Raw genomic sequence first — 23,770 nt, forward strand, 5'->3', positions numbered from 1 at the left:
TTGTTTTATTCTTACTTTTTTTGTTTAAAATAAATGCACTGTTGGTTAAGGGCTGTAAGTAAGCATTTCACTGTAATGTCTGCACCTGTTGTATTCGGCGCATGTGACCAATAAAATTTGATTTGATTTGATTTACTCCAGCGTTTCCCAAACTAGGGGTTTGAAAACAGGGTTGCAAGAGAAACTCTGAAATAAAATGACTTAAGTAACCTCCGATAGCCGCTAGATGCAGTTGTAATAAACAGTGGTTTCTGTTTTCTTCATACAAATGTAGTTCTATCTTTTGAACAGTTTAAGCTAAATATTAGGACCCATCACCTGAAAGATAAGACTGAGGAACACATATGTTTCTTCTGTATCCCTCTATGTTTTGATAACTGTGAAAATCTCTCTAGGACAATAAATACTTGTATTAATATATTCGCCTGAATTTACCCCCCCCCCAAAAAAAAGAAAGAAATAAAGGAAATAAATGCTAATTGGCTGCTAAAGTGGCTATCATAAATAACTACAAATGCCATGATGATCTGGATGATACTGCCTAATCGAGGCAAAGGTAAGAATCTCTGGATGAACTATCTAATGTTATCTAAATGTAGTAATGAATCAATTGGCTACATTTCTTTAAATTGACAATTCTGTGAACTGTCTTGTGCAAGTTTTAAATTGACACAATACCTGTTAGCAAAAGTGTCAGCTAGAGATGACGTGCAGGAGCTTGCAGGGACTTGTAGTTTTGCATGATGTCTACTTTTGATGGAAGTTAGCATTTTTTAATCTGAGAGTAAATAGAGCCGAATGTATTGGTAAGTAACCTTGTCCAAGAGAGATTGGCATGCTTATCAAAACGTCACGCCAGGGTAAGCCTACAAAAACACAGCCCTTATTTTAAGTGTTTCTAAAATCCCCTATAGTAAAAATGAATGGTGAAAAGACTATTGGAGCCATTTCCCTGTTCGACCACTATATTTTATGGTTATTTTGACACCTCCACTTTGGGGCTCTATGCACACAAGCCTGTGTAGGACTCATTAGAACATATAGTGGATAAGAACAGGCACTAAATCAGACGGGGGGAAAGAACATCATCAATGTTCTTTCCTACACAGAAAATCATACAAAACTATTCCCTGATGATCTTCTGAACTTCCTAATACCTTTCTTATGCATTTCAGTCACCTCAAACCATACTTCCTTCAGATTGACCTACTGTCAAAAGTGCTGTAAAACTGATTTATAATAGACTGTCAAAGCCCCAATTAATATAAATTGATATCAAAAAAAGTTTGGGAACCCCTGGCCATGCATACTCTCTGGAATACCAATTTTGTCTCCCCTAGTGGAGGAAAAACGGACCTACAATGACAAATAAAAAATAAGGATCAGCGCATTGAGCTATTACAAAAAAACGGATCAGCGCCATGTCTGATTCTCCAGTTGTGGAATAGAGAACAGGACACCTAAACAATTTAATTCCAGGGTCGGGGATCCCGTTCGGTCTCGAGGATGTCCGGGAGCGCAGGGATTCAGCAGGGCTCCCCGGCCATCGGTGCAGCGGGATCGGCGCCTGCGGCTCCGGGAGCCGGGGGAACGGAGGGTTCGGGCGCCACGGTAGGTTCGGCACGAATCGCCGTGAAGAAGGCGCAGCTCCGCTCCTCCCCGCGCCCGAAAAAACTGGAGAAGCTCGGAGTTTATTCATCTTGCAAGGTAGTTTTAAGTCGTCCATTATTACATTATTTAGCAATTCTACATTTTGTAATGTTTTGCAAGTGGATTGTGTATCAGATGCTTATTGGTTTGCAGTGCTACCAAAATGCAAGCGCAGCAAAGGAAGCCATTGCTGCGCTTGCATTTTTTCATATCCCTCATGCTCTAGTTATGCAAAATGATCCTATTGGAAATAAACATCAGGAAAAAAACGGCTAAATGATCAGTCTGGCGCTCCCATATTTACTATTACAATGTAAAAATATTTATTTCTAGGCGGGAGTGGACTGTAAACATTCTCTTGGCTCTTTGACAAATTCAGGTTAGCGAGCATAATGCCTTGGTGAGTAATGCCTCAAGCAAGGGGAGTGTACGGGGCGTAATTCACCCCACTGGAATAGTGACAGTGTATTTTTGCGGTCTGTCAGCGCACCGTGGTAAATAGAAAGTATTTATTGCAGTTATATATCATCTGCAGGGAGAGAGAGTGTCTTTGTTTTGACAGGGTGACAGCTGCTGGGTGCAGAGTTTGTTGTTGTGCCTTGGCTCATGTCCCTGTGCACAGCTCGGCTCCAGCTAAGAGTTGTAGTGAGAGAGAGGGCAGTCCCACCAGGCATTGCCTAGCTATGCCACTTTGTAGCCAAGCTGTCTGTCTTTGTCAACTTGTGCATATATCAGAGAAGTTCAATGGGATTTTTCCTATTACATTATGTTTCTAAACATGTGTGTGTGTATGTGTGTTTCTAACCCTTGCAACCCTGTGCTGTAGGCTGAGGGGGCCTGTAAGTGTAACAGCTGGAAGAGCCAGAACCCCCCTCCCACACCACCCAGTACGGACCAGCAGCCCAACACTGTCAACCTTCAGGAGCCCTGCCGTAGCTGCTCTCACACACTGGGTAAGACTACGGGGAGAGAGGGTTGAGGGAGAGGGTTGAGAGAGGAGACGTTAGGAGGGGTTGCCCTGTGTACCTGAGGGGGAGAGAGGGTCAGAGGGGGGACATGGGGATGCGGTGCCACTGCCATGTGTACCAGAGGAAGAGGGGGGGGGGGGACAGAGAGCATGCAGTGTGCCCTGAAGGCAGGCAGGCAGGCAGGAGAGTGAGATGTGGGTGTAAGGGCATGATATAGGCAGGTGGAATGTTCTAGAAATCCAGGTAATAAGGAGGTAACAGGTTTTCAGGGGCACATTGGTCATCAAAACAAAAGTCTGCCTTCTCTCTCTCGCTCTCTCTTTCTCTCACTGTCTCTCCTTTTCAGGTGATCATGTGACCCACCTGGAGAACGTCTCAGAGGAGGAGATGAACAGGCTTCTGGGTATTGCCCTGGACGTGGAGTATCTGAACACATGTGTCCACAAAGAGGAGGACGCTGACACCAAACAAGTCTACTTCTCCCTCTTCAAGGTAGGCCACAGCTCAACATGTCAACAACACATTACTTTCAGTGCATCAATTTCCTTCTTCTTCTTCTTCTTCTTCTTCTTCTTCTTCTTCTTCTTCTTCTTCTTCTTCTTCTTCTTCTTCTTCTTCTTCTTCTTCAGCTGTTGAGGAAATGCATCCTACAGATGGGCAAACCTGTGGTGGAGGCACAGGAGAGTCCTCCGTTTGAGAAACCTAGCATCGAACAGGCAAGTGTACACACACAAGCCTAGCAGAAAAATAAAAATTCAGATCACACTTACACAAGATGTACACATTATATTTTGCTTATATGATCTCTGTGTCTCTTCAACAGGGGGTGAATAACTTTGTCCAGTACAAGTTCAGCCATCTTCCCTCCAAGGAGCGTCAGACCATCGTGGAGCTGGCCAAGATGTTCCTCAACCAGATCAACTACTGGCAGCTGGAGACACCCTCACAGAGACGACAGCGGGCGCCTGCTGATGATGCCGCCGGGTACAAAGTCAACTACACCAGGTAGCAGGCGCCCTTTGATGATACGATTGCAACTTCTGGCAGGCGCGCTTTGATGATGCGTTCACAGTAATGACATGTTTATTCCTAATGCACTGACCACACTGTGGGCTGGCTTAAAGTTCTTAATGCTTACATGCTGACTACACCAGGCACGCCATCCAACACATGTAGATTTTGTCCATCCACACCAGACGTGATCAGGACACTCAGGTTTAAATATCAAAACGAACCAACTATATTAATTTGGGGAAAGGTCGAAACACATATGAAAGATTCATGGACATTTAGCTAGCTAGCTTGCTGTTGCTAGGTAATTTGTCCTGGGATATAAACATTGTGTTGTTGTTTTATCTAAAATGTACTATGTCCTTTTTTTTCTGGATCTTTGTAGAATTTTGACCCATTTTGAGTCACACAAAATTATGTGTTCACTACTTTGACAATTAGTCCACAGATAAAAGGGGAAACCTAGTTTGTTTCTAGTAATCTTTTCTTCTCCTTCTTTTGTGGATTTTATATGGTGGTTGGCAACCAATTTTAAGGGGTATTAACGCAACCAACTGGACTGGAGTGTGGACCTAGTTCATCTTTCAATCACCAACGTGGGTATATGCACCTAAAAACCAATGACGAGATGGGAGAGGTGGGACTTGAAGCGTGTCAAGCATCTAAAATAGAACCAAGTTCAACAGATTCTATTTTAGCGCCTGGCTACGCAGATGCTCGTTGACGCGCGCAAGCAGTTTGGATTAAATGATTGAATAATATGTATGTATACATTTATTTAGCAATGCTCGCGCACGCAACGCAGGTGGTGTGGTCAGCATGTTATGGGGGGTGCCCAGTGTTTTCTCAAACACTTAAACATAGGGTAGCCATAACTTGGTACCAACAGACACACTGTCCTCCTAGAGTTGATGAATTTTCTCTTCATACCAATAGATGATGCGTACATTTCATGCAAATTCTATCACCATTATATAACCTAGAATCAAACCCACATTTTTGTGGTGTGTTTTCCCCCAGATGGCTGTGCTACTGCAACGTCCCCCAGTTCTGTGACAGTCTGCCGCGGTACGAGACGACCCAGATCTTTGGTCGGACCCTGCTGCGCTCCGTCTTCACTGTAATGAGGAAACAGCTGCTAGAGCAGGCCAGGCAGGAGAAGGATAAGCTACCCCCAGAGAAACGCACTCTCATCCTCACACACTTCCCCAAGTAAGACACACACTCTTCACACACACACACACACACACGTACACACGCATGAGGTAGAGGAGGATTCCTAGTCTGTGTCTACAGTAGGTGTGATGATGATATCTGTGTGCCATAGATTCCTGTCCATGTTAGAGGAGGAGGTGTACAGTCACAGCTCTCCCATCTGGAGTGAAGACTTCCTGGCTGGATCCTCAGGAGGACCGATCCCCATCCATACAGGTAAAACACACCTGACCTTTAGCCAGCTTGTCCAACACAATCTCACTTAGAGTTTTACCTTGCTTCAAAAAGTTGAAGTTGGGAAAGTTGTGATGTGATTGATATGATGAATGCTACTCTCCATTGCTAAAGTAATCTGATGAGCTCACCTGTGTATAATGACAGTGATCAGTGCGCCCCCGGTGGCCAGGCCTCTGTACTACAGCACCAGCCCAGTAGCAGTGGACCCATCCAGCTGTGGCAGTGTCAGTCCTGCCAGGAAGACCGCCTCTGCTCTGGAACCCAGTCCAGGTAAACACAACAGGTTCTACGCACAGATCTAGGATCAGCTTAGCCTCCACAAATTTTAATCTTAACCATTAGGGGTCAAATCTCTCTTTAGATCAGTTTCTAGGGGCAACTTGACATATGATATACCTGTGTAGGTGGGCAGAAGCGGAAGCCATCAGAGCCCCTCCCCCATGAGGAGACTAAGAAGCTCAGGATTGTTGGGGACATCCCCATGGAACTCATCAACGAAGTCATGGCAACCATCACCGACCCTGCCTCCATGCTGGGACCAGAGGTAACATCAAACTCTATTCAATCAGATCCGCTTTAGTTGACATCCTTATAGCGGTTGTTTTGGCGGTGTCTGAGGAGAACTGTGTTAGAGCTGTCAAATCCACAGGTGGCTCCTGGCATTATACCTAAAGCAGACATTGCCATTGGCTGCACGGAGTCGCATTAAGAGAAATCCCATGCAGCCTTGTTTACAAGTTTGACCACTGGAATGCACAAGAGGCTGCTGAGGGGAGGACAGCTCATAATAATGTCCGGAACAGAGCAAATGGAATGGCATCAAACACCTGGAAACCATGTGTTTGATGTATTTAATACCATTCCACAAATTCCACTCCAGTTATTACCACGAGCCCGTTCTCCCCAATTAAGGTGCCACCAACCTTCTGTGCTGTAATGTGAGATGTAATATACACCTGATTAGGATGATTGAAATCCTAATTATTTTGTTTAATGATTTTTCAATTTGAGAGTAATTATTTCTATATAGCCTACACTTTCTCGTTCTGAACTTCTAACTCGAGTGGGGTGGGTGTGGCTTTGTGACAATGATCGCAAGAGCAGCTGCTCACTGATATGACGGCTCCAACGCAGTTTCACCTCCAACACCACCAAAACATCCGCTATGCGGCTGTCTGTTATCACCGGTTAACACTTGATCTGATTGTATCTAGGCCTCAATCAGTCCAATATGTAGTCATCAATACTTCCATCACTTGAGTCCAACACATATCATCAATACTTCCTTTACTTCAGTCCAACACTTAGTCAACAATACTTTAATCACTTAACACTCTCTATTCCATCTCAGTTAAAAAGTTAGTGGATATTAGATTGTATGTTTGACTTGCAGTTTAGAACCCCCCAGTAAGTCAATGTTTTAGAGGCAGTATTGAGGTTTGAAGGTGATGATGATGGTGAAGCTACTGCTGCTGCTGACGATAATGATGATGATGGGACAAATATAAGGACACTGCTAAATCAAAATGAGTGCTGTAATAGGACTTGATGATGATGATGAGGAAGGCTGACGTCATCCCCCTCCCCCTCCCCACCCCCAGACCAGTCTGCTGTCGGCCCACTCAGCCCGTGATGAGGCGGCCCGCCTGGAGGAGAGGAGGGGGGTGATAGAGTTCCATGTCATTGGGAACTCCCTCAACCAGAAGCCCAACAAGAGGATCCTCATGTGGCTGGTGGGCCTCCAGAATGTCTTCTCTCACCAGCTGCCTCGCATGCCCAAAGAGTACATCACACGCCTCGTCTTCGACCCGTGAGTGTTACCATAGAGTTCTACCCTGACTGACTGACCACCATAGAGAAAAATATTCCCAACTTTGTAGCACAAATGAGTAGGTGTGTCCAAACTTTTGACTGTCAAAAGTTTGGACACACCTACTCATTCCAGGGTTTTTCTTTATTTTTACTATTTTCTACATTGTAGAATAATAGTGACGACATCAAAACTATGAAATAACACATGGAATCATGTCGTAACCAAAAAAGTGTTTAACAAATCTAAATATATTTTATATTTGAGATTCTTCAAAGTAGCCATCCTTTGCCTTGAAGACAGCTTTGCACACTCTTGGCATTCTCTCAACCAGCTTCATGAGGTAGTCACCTGGAATGCATTTCAATTATTAGGTGTGCCTTGTTAAAAATTAATTTGTGGAATTTCTTTCCTTCTTAATGCGTTTGAGCCAATCAGTTGTGTTGTGACAAGGTAGGGGGGGTATACAGAAGATAGCCCTATTTGGTAAAAGACCAAGTCCATATTATGGCAAGACAGCTCAAATAAGCAAAGAGAAACGACAGTCCATCATTACTTTAAGACATGTGGGTCAGTCAATCTGGAAAATGTCAAGAACTTTGAAAGTTTCTTCAAGCGCAGTCGCAAAAACCATCAAGCGCTATGATGAAACTGGCTCTCATGAGGGCCACCACAGGAAAGGAAGAGTTACCTCTGCTGCAGAGGATAAGTTCATTAGAATTAACTGCACCTCAGATTGCAGCCCAAATAAATGCTTCACAGAGTTCAAGTAACAGACACATCTCAACATCAACTGTTCAGAGGAGACTGTGTGAATCAGGCCTTCATGGTTGAATTGCTGCATAGAAACCACTACTAAAGGACACCAATAATAAGAAGAGACCTGCTTGGACCAAGAACAATGAGCAATGGACATTAGACCGGTGGAAATCTGTCCTTTGGTCTGGAGTCCAAATTGGAGATTTTTGGTTCCAACCGCCGTGTCTTTGTGAGACGCAGAGTAGGTGAACGTATAATCTCCGCATGTGTGTTTCCCACCGTGAAGCATGGAGGAGGAGGTGTGATGGTGTGGGGGTGCTTTGCTGGTGACACTGTCAGTGATTTATTTAGAATTCAAGGCACACTTAACCAGCATGGCTACCGCAGCATTCTGCAGCAATACGCCATCCCATCTGGTTTGCGTTTAGTGGGAATTTTATTAGTTTTTCAACAGGACAATGACCCAAAACACACCTCCAGGCTGTATAAGGGCTATTTGACCAAGAAGGAGAGTGATGGAGTGCTGCATCAGATGACCTGGCCTCCACAAACCCCCAACCTTAAAATTTTTTTTTTTTTTACATTTCACCTTTATTTAACCAGGTAAGCCAGTTGAGAACAAGTTCTCATTTACAACTGCGACCTGGCCAAGATAAAGCAAAGCAGTGCAATAAAAACAACAACAACACAGAGTTACATATGGGATAAACAAACATACAGTCAAAAACACAATAGAGAAACACAATAGAAAATCTATATACAGTGTGTGCAAATGTAGTAAGTTATGGAGGTAAGGCAATAAAATAGGCCATAGTGCAAAATAATAACAATTTAGTATTAACACTGGAGTGATAGATGTGCAGAAGATGATGTGCAAATAGAGATACTGGGGTGCAAATGAGCAAAATAAATAACAATATGGGGATGATGTAGTTGGATGGGCTAATTACAGATGGGCTTTGTACAGGTGCAGTGATCGGTAAGCTGCTCTGACAACTGATGCTTAAAGTTAGTGAGGGAGATAAGAGTCTCCAGCTTCAGAGATTTTTGCATTTCGTTCCAGTCTTTGGCAGCAGAGAACTGGAAGGAATGGCGGCCAAAGGAGGTGTTGGCTTTGGGGATGACTAGTGCGATATACCTGCTGGAACGAATACTACGGGTGGGTGTTGCTATGGTGACCAATGAGCTAAGATAAGGCGGGGATTTGCCTAGCAGTGATTTATAGATGACCTGGAGCCAGTGGGTTTGGCGACGAATATGTAGTGAGGGCCAGCCAACGAGAGCGTACAGGTCACAATGGTGGGTAGTATATGGGGCTTTGGTGACAAAACTGATGGAACTGTGATAGACTACATCCAATTTGCTGAGTAGAGTGTTGGAGGCTATTTTGTAAATGACATCGCCGAAGTCAAGGATCGGTAGGATAGTCAGTTTTACGAGGGCATGTTTGGCAGCATGAGTGAAGGAGGCTTTGTTGCGAAATTGAAAGCCAATTCTAGATTTAACTTTGGATTGGAGATGCTTAATGTGAGTCTGGAAGGAGAGTTTACGGTCTAACCAGACACCTAGGTATTTGTAGTTGTCCACATATTCTAAGTCAGACCCGCCGAGAGTAGTGATTCTTGTCGGGCGGGCGGGTGCAAGCAGTGTTCGATTGAAGAACATGCATTTAGTTTTACTAGCATTTAAGAGCAGTTGGAGGCTACAGAAGGAGTGTTGTATGGCATTGAAGCTCGTTTGGAGGTTTGTTAACACAGTGTCCAATGAAGATGTATACAAAATGGTGTCGTCTGCGTAGAGGTGGATCTGAGAGTCACCAGCAGCAAGAGCGACATCATTGATATACACAGAGAATAGAGTCGGCCCGAGAATTGAACCCTGTGGCACCCCCATAGAGACTGCCAGAGGTCCAGACAACAGGCCCTCCAATTTGACACATTGAACTCTATCTGAGAAGTAGTTGGTGATCCAGGCGAGGCAGTCATTTGAGAAACCAAGGCTATTTAGTCTGCCAATAAGAATGCGGTGGTTGACAGAGTCGAAAGCCTTGGCCAGGTTGATGAAGACGGCTACACAGTACTGTCTTTTATCGATCGCGGTTATAATATCGTTTAGGACCTTGAGCGTAGCTGAGGTGCACCCATGACCAGCTCGGAAACCAGATTGCATAGCGGAGAAGGTACGGTGGGATTCGAAATAGTCGGTGATCTGTTTGTTAACTTGGCTTTCAAATACTTTCAAAAGGTAGGGCAGGATGGATATAGGTTTCAGACGATTCGAAAGAGAGGTTGAAAAGGCTAGTAATAGGGGTTGCGACAATTTCGGCGGCTAATTTTAGAAAGAAAGGGTCCAGATTGTCTAGCCCAGCTGATTTATAGGGGTGCAGATTTTGCAGCTCTTTCAGAACATCAGTTGTCTGAATTTGGGTGAAGGAGAAGCGGGGGGACATGGACAAGTTGCAGCAGAGGGTGCAGAGCTGGTGGCCGGGGTAGGGGTAGCCAGGTGGAAAGCATGGCCAGCCGTAGCAAAATGCTTGTTGAAAATCTCGATTATCATAGATTTATCGGTGGTGACAGTGTTTCCTAGCCTCAGTGCAGTGGGCAGCTGGGAGGAGGTGCTCTTATTCTCCATGGACTTTACAGTGTCCCAAAACTTTTTGGAGTTAGTGCTACAGGATGCACATTTCTGCTTGAAAAAGCTAGCCTTTGCTTTCCTAACTGATTGTGTATATTGGTTCCTGACTTCCCTGAAAAGTTGCATATCGCAGGGGCTGTTCGATGCTAATGCAGTACGCCACAGGATGTTTTTGTGCTGGTCAAGGGCAGTCAAGTCTGGGGTGAACCAGGGGGTATATCTGTTCTTAGTTCTGAATTTTTTGAATGGGGCATGCTTATTTAAGATGGAGAGGAAAGCACTTTTAAAGAACAACCAGGCATCCTCTACTGACGGAATGAGGTCAATATCCATCCAGGATACCCAGGCCAGGTCAATTAGAAAGGTCTGCTCGCTAAAGTGTTTTAGGGAGCGTTATTTAGAGTGTAAATTAGTCAGGATGATATCTATGAGGGTGCCCATGTTTACGGATTTAGGGTTGTACCTGGTAGGTTCCTTGATAAGTTGTGTGAGATTGAGGGCATCTAGTTTAGATTGTAGGACGGACGGGGTGTTAAGCATATCCCAGTTTAGGTCACCAAGCAGTACGAACTCTGAGGATAGACGGGGGGGCAATCAATTCACATATGGTGTCCAGGGCACAGCTGGGGGCTGAGGGGGTTCTGTAGCAAGCGGCAACAGTGAGAGACTTATTTCTGGAAAGGTGGATTTTTTGAAGTAGAAGCTCAAACTGTTTGGGCACAGACCTGGATAGTATGATATATCTCTACAGTAGATTGCAACTCAGCCCCCTTTGGCAGTTCTATCTAGACGGAAAATGTTGTAGTTGGGGATGGACATTTCTGAATTTTTGGTGGCCTTCCTAAGGCAGGATTCAGACACTGCTAGAACATCAGGGTTGGCGAAGTGTGCTAACGCAGTGAATAACTCAAACTTAGGGAGGAGGCTTCTAATGTTAACATGCAAGAAACCAATTGACCTCAACCCAATTCAGATGGTTTGGGATGAGTTGGACCACAGAGTGAAGTAAAAGCAGCCAACAAGTGCTCAGCATATGTGGGAACTCCTTCAAGACATAGTTTTGATGTCTTCACTATTATTCCACAATGTCGAAAATAGTAAAAATAAAGAAAAAGTTTGGACACACCTACTCATTCAAGGGTTTTTCTTTCTTTATTTTTTGACTATTTTCTACATTGTAGAATAATAGTTAAGACATCAAGTGGTACAGCGAGTGGCACAGCGGTCTAAGGCACTGCATCTCAGTGCTTGAGGCGTCACTACAGACCCCCTGGTTCGATTCCAGGCTGTATCACAACCGGCCGTGATTGGGAGTCCCATAGGGCGGCGCACAATTGGCCCAGCGTCGTCCGGGTTTGGCCGGTGTAGGCCGTCATTGTAAATAAGAATTTGTTCTTAACTGACTTGCCTAGTTAAATAAAGGTTAAATAAAAATAAATAAAAACATATGCTGAGCACTTGTTGGCTGCTTTTCCTTCACTCTGCCGTCCGACTCATCCCAAACCATCTCAATTGGGTTGAGGTCGGGGTATTGTGGAGGCCAGGTCATCTGATGCAGCACTCCATCACTCTCCTTCTTGGTAAAATAGCCCTTACACAACCTGGAGGTGTGTTTGGTCATTGTCCTGTTGAAAAAGAAATGATAGGCCCACTAAGCCCAAACCAGATGGGATGGCGTATTGCTGCAGAATGCTGTGGTAGTCATGCTGGTTAAGTGTGCCTTGAATTCTAAATAAATCACAGACAGTGTCACCAGCAAAGCACCCCCACACCATAACACCTCCTTCTCCATGCTTTACGGTGGGAAATACACAGGCAGAGATGATCCATTCACCCACACCACGTCTCACAAAGACACAGTGGTTGGAACCAAAAATCTCCAATTTGGACTCCAGACTGGTAACTCTATTGAACTTATCCTCTGCAGCAGAGGTAACTCTGGGTCTTCCATTGCTGTGTCGATCCTCATGAGAGCCAGTTTCATCATAGCGCTTGATAGTTGTTGCGACTGCACTTGAAGAAACCTTTAAAGTTCTTGACATTTTCCAGATTGACTGACCTTCATGTCTTAAAGTAATGATGGACTGTCGTTTCTCTTTGCTTATTTGAGCTGTTCTTGCCATAATATGGACTTGGTCTTTTACCAAATAGGGCTATCTCCTGTATACCCCTCTACCTTGTCACAACACAACTGATTGGCTCAAATGCATTAAGAAGGAAAGAAATTCCACAAATTAACTTTTAAGAAGGCACACCTGTTACTTGAAATGCATTCCAGGTGACTACCTCATGAAGCTGGTTGAGAGAATGCCAAGCGTGTGCAAAGCTATCATCAAGGCACAGGATGGCTATTTGAAGAATCTCAAATATAAAATATATTTTGATTTGTATAACACTTTTTTGGTTACTACATGATTCCATATGTGTTATTTCATAGTTTTGATGTCTTCACTATTATTCTACAATGTAAAAAATACAGAAAAACCCTTGAATGAGTAGGTGTGTCCAAACCTTTGACTGGTAGTATATATATACACACACACATCTTAAAAAATATATTTTCCTTTATTATTTTCCCCTAACTCTACCACCCCTCCACTAATTGGAGTAAACTAGTGAACAACAACACTTAGGCTTCTACTTCCAGCTTATACATACTATACAGTGGGGAAAAAAAGTATTTAGTCAGCCACCAATTGTGCAAGTTCTCCCACTTAAAAAGATGAGAGAGAACTTGAATTGTCATCATAGGTACACGTCAACTATGACAGACAAATTGAGAAAAAAAAATCCAGAAAATCACATTGTAGGATTTTTAATGAATCTATTTGCAAATTATGGTGGAAAATAAGTATTTGGTCACCTACAAACAAGCAAGATTTCTGGCTCTCACAGACCTGTAACTTCTTCTTTAAGAGGCTCCTCTGTCCTCCACTCGTTACCTGTATTAATGGCACCTGTTTGAACTTGTTATCAGTATAAAAGACACCTGTCCACAACCTCAAACAGTCACACTCCAAACTCCACTATGGCCAAGACCAAAGAGCTGTCAAAGGACACCAGAAACAAAATTGTAGACCTGCACCAGGCTGGGAATACTGAATCTGCAATAGGTAAGCAGCTTGGTTTGAAGAAATCAACTGTGGGAGCAATTATTAGGAAATGGAAGACATACAAGACCACTGATAATCTCCCTCGATCTGGGGCTCCACGCAAGATCTCACCCCGTGGGGTCAAAATGATCACAAGAACGGTGAGCAAAAATCCCAGAACCACACGGGGGGACCTAGTTAATGACCTGCAGAGAGCTGGGACCAAAGTAACAAAGCCTACCATCAGTAACACACTACGCCGCCAGAGACTCAAATCCTGCAGTGCCAGACGTGTCCCACTGCTTAAGCCAGTACATGTCCAGGCCCGTCTGAAGTTTGCTAGAGTGCACAGAAGAGGATTGGGAGAATGTCATATGGTCAGATGAAACCAAAATAGAACTTTTTGGTAAAAACTCAACTCGTCGTGTTTGGAGGACAAAGAATGCTGAGTTGCATCCAAAGAACACCATACCTACTGTGAAGCATGGGGGTGGAAACATCATGCTTTGGGGCTGTTTTTCTGCAAAGGGACCAGGACGACTGATCCGTGTAAAGGAAAGAATGAATGGGGCCATGTATCATGAGATTTTGAGTGAAAACCTCCTTCCATCAGCAAGGGCATTGAAGATGAAACGTGGCTGGGTCTTTCAGCATGACAATGATCCCAAACACACCGCCCGGGCAACGAAGGAGTGGCTTCGTAAGAAGCATTTCAAGGTCCTGGAGTGGCCTAGCCAGTCTCCAGATCTCAACCCCATAGAAAATATTTGGAGGGAGTTGAAAGTCCGTGTTGCCCAGCGACAGCCCCAAAACATCACTGCTCTAGAGGAGATCTGCATGGAGGAATGGGCCAAAATACCAGCAACAGTGTGTGAAAACCTTGTGAAGACTTACAGAAAACGTTTGACCTGTGTCATTGCCAACAAAGGGTATATAACAAAGTATTGAGAAACTTTTGTTATTGACCAAATACTTATTTTCTACCAGAATTTGCAAATAAATTCATTAAAAATCCTACAATGTGATTTTCTGGAATTTTTTTCTCATTTTGTCTGTCATAGTTGACGTGTACCGATGATGAAAATTACAGGCCTCTCTCATCTTTTTAAGTGGGAGAACTTGCACAATTGGTGGCTGACTAAATACTTTTTTTCCCCACTGTATACATTTTACGGACACAATCTATTTTACAATAGTTATCTTTTGTTTGTTTTCAAGCCTATCTTTCCGCTACCCGTAACCACTCCAATCTATTTCTGAAGACCATCCAGTTTGATTTCTATTTTCCATATATTTTTAACTATGACATCAATGTTGAGGTGAATGAGAACATTGGAACTGTTCACTTCCTTTCCAAACAGGAAGCACAAGACTCTGTCGCTGATCAAAGATGGCCGTGTGATCGGAGGGATCTGCTTCCGGATGTTCCCCTCGCAGGGCTTCACAGAGATCGTGTTCTGTGCCGTCACCTCCAACGAGCAGGTCAAGGTATGAGTCTGCAGCTCTTCTAGCCTGGTCCCAGATCTGTTTGTGCTGTCTTTCCAACTCCTATGGTCATATTTGACATGACAGTGACCATAGGACTTGGCTATACACAAACAGACAAACAGTTCTGGGACCAGGCTACAGTTCCTTTTCTGGTCACATTTCTGTTGGTATTAACTGATATGACTGATATTTATTCTACTGCCATTGGGCTCAGTGCCTCACGCTTCTTGATTGGTCAGTTTTGACCTTTGACCCCTACCTATTGTTTAAAGGGATACGGCACTCACCTGATGAACCATCTGAAGGAGTACCACATCAAGCATGACATCCTCAACTTCCTCACCTACGCAGACGAGTACGCCATTGGCTACTTCAAAAAGCAGGTCAGTACATGATTGGCTTCTTAAAAAGATCAGAAAATGGCATTGGTTATCTTGCAATGTATTGTGAAACATCAAGAAACTGTGGGTCTTTGCAAAAATTGACCATTCTTACATCTCTCTCTTTCTCTGTCTCTGTCTCTCTCTCTCTCCATCTCTCTCTCTGTGTCTCAGGGCTTCTCTAAAGACATCAAGGTTCCCAAGGCCAAGTATCTGGGCTACATCAAAGACTATGAGGGAGCGACGCTGATGGGCTGTGAGCTCAACCCCAGCATCCCTTACACTGAGTTTTCTGTCATTATCAAGAAGCAGAAGGAGGTGTGTGTGTGTGCCTACAACGTCTATTTGTATAATAAATTGAGTTACCTAAGTTCTCTCTCTCTCTTTCTGTCTCTCTCCCTTCCGCTATCGCTCCCTCTCTCTCCCTCCCTCCCTCTTTCAGATCATAAAGAAACTGATAGAGAGAAAGCAGGCTCAGATCAGAAAGGTCTACCCAGGACTTTCCTGTTTTAAGGAAGGAGTTCGACAGATTCCCATCGAGAGCATTCCTGGAATACGTACGTTTCTCCTCCTGTCATTATATAAGTCTACCTTCAGCATAGGTTCAAAGGATGCGTCCCAAATGGCACCCTATTCCCTACATACAGTGGGGGAAAAAAGTATTTAGTCAGCCACCAATTGTGCAAGTTCCCCCACTTAAAAAGATGAGAGAGGCCTGTAATTTTCATCATAGGTACACGTCAACTATGACAGACAAAATGAGAAATAAAATCCAGAAAATCACATTGTAGGATTTTTAATGAATTTATTTGCAAATTATGGTGGAAAATAAGTATTTGGTCAATAACAAAAGTTTCTCAATACTTTGTTATATACCCTTTGTTGGCAATGACACAGGTCAAACGTTTTCCGTAAGTCTTCACAAGGTTTTCACACACTGTTGCTGGTATTTTGGCCCATTCCTCCATGCAGATCTCCTCTAGAGCAGTGATGTTTTGGGGCTGTCGCTGGGCAACACGGACTTTCAACTCCCTCCAAATATTTTCTATGGGGGTTGAGATCTGGAGACTGGCTAGGCCACTCCAGGACCTTGAAATGCTTCTTACGAAGCCACTCCTTCGTTGCCCGGGCGGTGTGTTTGGGATCATTGTCATGCTGAAAGACCCAGCCACGTTTCATCTTCAATACCCTTGCTGATGGAAGGAGGTTTTCACTCAAAATCTCACGATGCATGGCCCCATTCATTCTTTCCTTTACACGGATCAGTCGTCCAGGTCCCTTTGCAGAAAACAGCCCCAAAGCATGATGTTTCCACCCCCATGCTTCACAGTAGGTATGGTGTTCTTTGGATGCAACTCAGCATTCTTTGTCCTCCAAACACGACGAGTTGAGTTTTTACCAAAAAGTTATATTTTGGTTTCATCTGACCATATGACATTCTCCCAATCCTCTTCTGGATCATCCAAATGCACTCTAGCAAACTTCAGACGGGCCTGGACATGTACTGGCTTAAGCAGGGGGACACGTCTGGCACTGCAGGATTTGAGTCCCTGGCGGCGTAGTGTGTTACTGATGGTAGGCTTTGTTACTTTGGTCCCAGCTCGCTGCAGGTCATTCACTAGGTCCCCCCGTGTGGTTCTGGGATTTTTGCTCACCGTTCTTGTGATCATTTTGACCCCACGGGGTGAGATCTTGCGTGGAGCCCCAGATCGAGGGAGATTATCAGTGGTCTTGTATGTCTTCCATTTCCTAATAATTGCTCCCACAGTTGATTTCTTCAAACCAAGCTGCTTACCTATTGCAGATTCAGTCTTCCCAGCCTGGTGCAGGTCTACAATTTTGTTTCTGGTGTCCTTTGACAGCTCTTTGGTCTTGGCCATAGTGGAGTTTGGAGTGTGACTGTTTGAGGTTGTGGACAGGTGTCTTTTATACTGATAACAAGTTCAAACAGGTGCCATTAATACAGGTAACGAGTGGAGGACAGAGGAGCCTCTTAAAGAAGAAGTTACAGGTCTGTGAGAGCCAGAAATCTTGCTTGTTTGTAGGTGACCAAATACTTATTTTGCACCATAATTTGCAAATAAATTCATTCAAAATCCTACAATGTGATTTTCTGGATTTTTTTTCTCAATTTGTCTGTCATAGTTGACATGTACCTATGATGGAAATTACAGGCCTCTCTCATCTTTTTAAGTGGGAGAACTTGCACAATTGGTGGCTGACTAAATACTTTTTTTCCCCACTGTATGGGCCCTGGTCAAACGTAGGGCACTATATAGGGAATATGGTGCCATTTGGGACACAGTTAAAGGCACATCTCCAAAGAGGTAGCAGTGAAGTGGGGTAGTAAAGAAGTGTGTGGACAGTGTCTCTAGTTTAACTCAACTCTTTTTTGTCACCAGGAGAAACTGGATGGAAACCGGTGGGCAAAGGGTGAGTGATTCTTTCAGTAAAACAAATGTAAGGGCTTTTAAGTTTTCCTTCGAAAGCTTGGCCAGTGAGCTACCACTGTCATCGTCATGGTAACTCTGACAGAAAATGAGGTGATATCAACGTCCTGTTTCCTGTTGTGATCCCAGGAAAGAGCTGAAGGATCCAGATCAGCTGTACAGCACCCTGAAGACCATCCTACAACACGTTAAGGTGAGGGACACGCACATACACATGCATGCAAACTCACTCTCTCTCGCTCACACGCACGCACACATGCATGCAATCACCCACCCACTCACTCACTCTCAAATGCACACACACCAACTCGTAGCCCCACACACACAGGTTTCTCACTATGTGTTATGTGTTATAGAGTCACCAGAATGCCTGGCCGTTCATGGAACCAGTGAAGAAGACTGAGGCTCCTGGCTACTACCAAGTCATCCGCTTCCCCATGGGTATGTATGGCATTACGTATGGAACACATCTGTGGATGGGTCAACTCTTCAGGGGAAGGAATATAGCCATACATAACTTGTAAGCAAACAAATATGGATGATTGAATTGAGTCAGATACAGTGTCTTCAGAAAGTATTCATACCGCTTGACTTGTTCCACATTTTGTTGTGTTACAGCCTGAATTCAAAATGGATTCAATATATTTTTTTCTCACCCATCTACACACAATACCCCATAATGACAAAGTGTTTGCTAATTTATTGAAGAATATAATAATAATAATAATATGCCATTTAGCAGACGCTTTTATCCAAAGCGACTTACAGTCATGCGTGCATACATTTTTGTGTATGGGTGGTCCCGGGGATCGAACCCACTACCCTGGCGTTACAAGTGCCGTGCTCTACCAGCTGAGCTACAGAGGACCACAAGAAGGCCATTGAAGGCCGAAACGTCAATCTTTTAAACTTGTCTAATAAAACTACACATTTTTTTATGGTGAGCGAGCATTGCACCTTTTCCTGTCCATTGAAAATGACATATAGAAATATCTCATTTACATAAGTATTCACACCCCTGAATCAATCCTTATAGAAGCACCTTTGGCAGTGATTACAGCTGTGAGTATTTCTGGGTAAATCTCTTAGAGCTTTCCACACCTGGATTATGCAACATTTTCCCATTATTCTTAAAACAATTCTTCAAGCTCTGTCAAATTGGTTGTTGATCATTGCTTGACAACCATTTTCAGGTCGGCCACTCAGGAACATTCACTGTCTTCTTGGTAAGCAACTCCAGTGTAGATTTGGCCTTGTGTTTTAGGTTATTGTCCTGCTGAAAGGTGAATTCATCTCCTAGTGTCTGGTAGAAAGCAGACTGAACCAGGTTTCCACTAGGATTTTGCCTGTGGTTAGCTCCAGTCCGTATATACAGTGGGGGAAAAAAGTATTTAGTCAGCCACCAATTGTGCAAGTTCTCCCACTTAAAAAGATGAGAGAGGCCTGTAATTTTCATCATAGGTACACGTCAACTATGACAGACAAAATGAGATTTTTTTTCTCCAGAAAATCACATTGTATGATTTTTAATGAATTTATTTGCAAATTATGGTGGAAAATAAGTATTTGGTCAATAACAAAAGTTTCTCAATACTTTGTTATATACCCTTTGTTGGCAATGACACAGGTCAAACGTTTTCTGTAAGTCTTCACAAGGTTTTCACACACTGTTGCTGGTATTTTGGCCCATTTCTCCATGCAGATCTCCTCTAGAGCAGTGATGTTTTGGGGCTGTCGCTGGGCAACACGGACTTTCAACTCCCTCCAAAGATTTTCTATGGGGTTGAGATCTGGAGACTGGCTAGGCCACTCCAGGACCTTGAAATGCTTCTTACGAAGCCACTCCTTCGTTGCCCGGGCGGTGTGTTTGGGATCATTGTCATGCTGAAAGACCCAGCCACGTTTCATCTTCAATGCCCTTGCTGATGGAAGGAGGTTTTCACTCGAAATCTCACGATACATGGCGCCATTCATTCTTTCCTTTACACGGATCAGTCGTCCTGGTCCCTTTGCAGAAAAACAGCCCCAAAGCATGATGTTTCCACCCCCATGCTTCACAGTAGGTATGGTGTTCTTTGGATGCAACTCAGCATTCTTTGTCCTCCAAACACGACGAGTTGAGTTTTTACCAAAAAGTTCTATTTTGGTTTCATCTGACCATATGACATTCTCCCAATCCTCTTCTGGATCATCCAAATGCACTCTAGCAAACTTCAGACGGGCCTGGACATGTACTGGTTTAAGCAGGGGGACACGTCTGGCGCTGCAGGATTTGAGTCCCTGGCGGCGTAGTGTGTTACTGATGGTAGGCTTTGTTACTTTGGTCCCAGCTCTCTGCAGGTCATTCACTAGGTCCCCCCGTGTGGTTCTGGGATTTTTGCTCACCGTTCTTGTGATCATTTTGACCCCACGGGGTGAGATCTTGCGTGGAGCCCCAGATCGAGGGAGATTATCAGTGGTCTTGTATGTCTTCCATTTCCTAATAATTGCTCCCACAGTTGATTTCTTCAAACCAAGCTGCTTACCTATTGCAGATTCAGTCTTCCCAGCCTGGTGCAGGTCTACAATTTTGTTTCTGGTGTCCTTTGACAGCTCTTTGGTCTTGGCCATAGTGGAGTTTGGAGTGTGACTGTTTGAGGTTGTGGACAGGTGTCTTTTATACTGATAACAAGTTCAAACAGGTGCCATTAATACAGGTAACGAGTGGAGGACAGAGGAGCCTCTTAAAGAAGAAGTTACAGGTCTGTGAGAGCCAGAAATCTTGCTTGTTTGTAGGTGACCAAATACTTATTTTCCACCATAATTTGCAAATAAATTCATTAAAAATCCTACAATGTGATTTTCTGGATTTTTTCCCCTCAATTTGTCTGTCATAGTTGACGTGTACCTATGATGAAAATTACAGGCCTCTCTCATCTTTTTAAGTGGGAGAACTTGCACAATTGGTGACTGACTAAATACTTTTTTTCCCCACTGTATATTTTTTCCTGAAAAACTCCCCAGTCCGTAACGATAACAAGCATACACATGCTTGAAAATATGGAGAGTGGTACTCAGTAATGTGTTGTATTGGATTTGCCCCAAACGTAACACTTTGTATTCAGGACAAAAAGTTAATTGCTTTGCCACATTTTTTGCAGTATTACTTCAGTGCCTTGTTGCAAACAGGATGCATGTTTTGGAATATTTGTATTCTGTACAGGCTTCCTTATTTTAACTCTGTCAATTAGGTTAGTATTGTAGAGTAACTACAAAGTTGTTGATCCATCCTCAGTTTTCTCCTATCACAGACGTTAAACTCTAACTGTTTTAAAGTCACCATTGGCCTCATGGTGAATTCCCTGAGCAGTTTCCATCCTCTCCGGCAACGGAGTTAGGAAAGACACCTGTATATTTGTAGTGACTGGGTGTATTGATACACCATCCAAAGTTTAATTAATAACTTCACCATGCTCAAAGGGATATTCAATTTTTACCGATCTACCAATAGGTTCCCTTCTTTGCGAGGCATTGGAAAACTTCCCTGGTCTTTGTGGTTGAATCTGTGTCTGAAATTCACTGCTCGGCTGAGGGACCTTGCAGGTAATTGTATGTGTAGGGTACAGAGATGAGGTAGTCATTCAAAAGTCATGTTAAACACTATTGTTATTAGTTCATGCAACTTATTATGTGACTTGTTGAGAAATATTTTACTCCTGAACTTATTTAGGCTTGCCATACCAAAGGGGTTGAATACTTATTGACGCAAGACATTTCAGCTTTTCATTTTTTATTAATTTGTAAACATTTCTAAAAACATAATTCCACTTTGACATTATGGGGTATTGTGTCCAGTTACACAACAAAATGTGAAAAGTCAAGAGGTGTGAATACTTTCCATCCTAACAATGGGATTCCTTGTCCAGAGCGGAACAGCGGGCTGTCAAGCTCCCACCTATTCCTCTATTTATATGAATACTTTTTAAAATATTCAATGAGGGGTGTTGACGTCAATGTCTGTATTCAACGGAGAGTGAGATGCTACGCTGAATATGCATAGAGCGTCTTATTTATTTGATTTGATTTTGGGCGGAGTAAACCCTCTTGCTTCGCCTCTTCCTCTCTGGGATAGTTACCTACATGTTGTGCTGTGTGATTATCTCCAGACCTGAAGACGATGTCGGAGCGTCTGAAGAGCAGGTACTACACCACGCGGAAGCTCTTCATGGCCGACATGCAGCGCATCTTCACCAACTGTCGCGAGTACAATCCGCCAGAGAGCGAGTACTACAAGTGTGCCAACCTGCTAGAGAAGTTCTTCTACACCAAGATCAAGGAGGCAGGCCTCATTGAGAAGTGAAGAGATGGGAGGGGCTTCAAGGGAAATGGGAGGGGCTTCAAGAAAGAGGGAGCAATGGCTTAAGTCTAATGATTTCAAAAGGTACCAGTCAAAAGTTTGGACACACCTACTCATTCCAGGGTTTTTCTTTATTTTTACTATTTTCTACATTGTAGAATAATAGTGAAGACATCAAAACTATGAAATAACACATATGGAATCATGTAGTAACCAAAAAAGTGTTAAAGAAATCAAAATATATTTTATATTCCTCAAAGTAGCCACCCTTTGCCTTGATGACAGCTTTGTACACACTTGGCATTCTCTCAACCAGCTTCATGAGGTAGTCACCTGGAATGCATTTCAATTAACAGGTATGCATTCTTAATAGATAATTTGTGGAATTTCTTTCCTTCTTAATGCATTTGAGCCAATCAGTTGTGTTGTGACAAGGTGGGGGGGGGGGTATACAGAAGATAGCCCTATTTGGTAAAAGACCAAGTCTATATTATGGCAAGAACAGCTCAAATAAGCAAAGAGAAACGACAGGCCATCTTTACTTTAAAGACATGAAGGTCAGTCAATCTGGAAAATTGCAAGAGCTTTGAAAGTTTCTTCACGTGCAGTCACAAAAACCATTAAGTGCTATGATTAAACTGGCTCTCATGAGGACCGCCACAGGAAAGGAAGACCCAGAGTTACCTCTGCTGCAAAGGATAAGTTCATTAGAGTTAACTGCACCTCAGATTGCAGCCCAAATAAATGCTCCACTGTATTTAGGTGTCCAAACCTTTGACTGGTACTGTATTCTTAATTTTTCTACTGTGTTCAACCAGAAAAAGATATCCAGTAGGGAGGATGATTTTAGGTTCATCAGTATACTCTCTTTTCTCTGATATACTCTCCCTTGCCCCACTCAGGAAAACAGATGTCCTACATAGAAACTCCATCTGTTCAGCTAATCTAACCCTACATCTGTTTAGCTAACCTAACCCTACATCTGTTTAGCTAACCTAACCCTACATCTGTTCAGCTAACCTAACCGTACATCTGTTCAGCTAACCTAACCCTACATCTGTTCAACTAACCTAACCCTACATATGTTCAACTAACCTAACCCTACATATGTTCAACTAACCTAATCCTACATCTGTTCAGCTAAACTAACCCTACATCTGTTCAGCTAACCTAACCCTACATCTGTTCAGCTAACCTAACCCTACATCTGTTCAGCTAACCTAACCCTACATCTGTTCAGCTAACCTAACCCTACATCTGTTCAACTAACCTAACCCTACATCTGTTCAACTAACCTAACCCTACATCTGTTCGGAGTCATACTACATGTAAGACATCACATCTGTGAAGAACTAGACTGTCTGAGAGATTTGGGGATGGATAGTCAGTCTATCAGTCAGTCAGTTACTCAGCAATTCAGTCTGTCTCAATATTGGTGGTACTGGGTCGTAATGGTGTAGGGTGAAAAGCCCCTAGATGCTGATTTTGGGTCAGTTTTGCACTTTCCCCACTAATGGTAAAGGTTAGGATTAGGGGAGGGGAAGCTGATCCTAGATCTGTACCTAGGGGAAACCTCCCCCCTGTAACCATAGTAATCTGACTAGTTCTATTTGTATGTGTGTGTTACCCAACACGCATGTGATGTGTACGCATGACTTCAGATGAGGTCTGTCCCAGCATTTATGAGGGCAAAGTTTGTGTGTATGTTACTAGAGTTCATCCTGCCAAAAAATGAAAATA

General features: G+C 43.4%; 1 protein-coding gene across 2 annotated transcripts; it reads left to right on the plus strand.

The window, feature by feature from the left end:
* The first annotated feature begins 1,390 nt into the window (after nucleotides 1–1,390).
* Nucleotides 1,391–22,185, plus strand: LOC121572064 (histone acetyltransferase KAT2B). Of its 2 annotated transcripts, none has more exons than XM_041883940.1 (18): nucleotides 1,391–1,707; nucleotides 2,477–2,603; nucleotides 2,965–3,110; nucleotides 3,248–3,334; nucleotides 3,442–3,623; nucleotides 4,650–4,841; nucleotides 4,957–5,060; nucleotides 5,226–5,351; nucleotides 5,486–5,625; nucleotides 6,683–6,891; nucleotides 14,738–14,864; nucleotides 15,137–15,247; nucleotides 15,419–15,562; nucleotides 15,687–15,801; nucleotides 17,647–17,677; nucleotides 17,824–17,887; nucleotides 18,051–18,135; nucleotides 21,840–22,185. In XM_041883940.1, the coding sequence occupies exons 1-18, from the start codon at nucleotides 1,507–1,509 to the stop codon at nucleotides 22,031–22,033; spliced, it is 2,385 nt and encodes a 794-aa protein (XP_041739874.1). In that variant the 5' UTR covers nucleotides 1,391–1,506; the 3' UTR covers nucleotides 22,034–22,185. The 2 variants fall into 2 exon arrangements, with proteins under 2 accessions (XP_041739874.1, XP_041739875.1); XM_041883941.1 differs by having other exon boundaries at nucleotides 17,650–17,677.
* Nucleotides 22,186–23,770: the final 1,585 nt, after the last annotated feature.

The sequence above is a fragment of the Coregonus clupeaformis genome, chromosome 8 (genome assembly GCF_020615455.1).
Source record: "Coregonus clupeaformis isolate EN_2021a chromosome 8, ASM2061545v1, whole genome shotgun sequence".
Classification (NCBI taxonomy): Eukaryota; Metazoa; Chordata; class Actinopteri; order Salmoniformes; family Salmonidae; genus Coregonus; species Coregonus clupeaformis.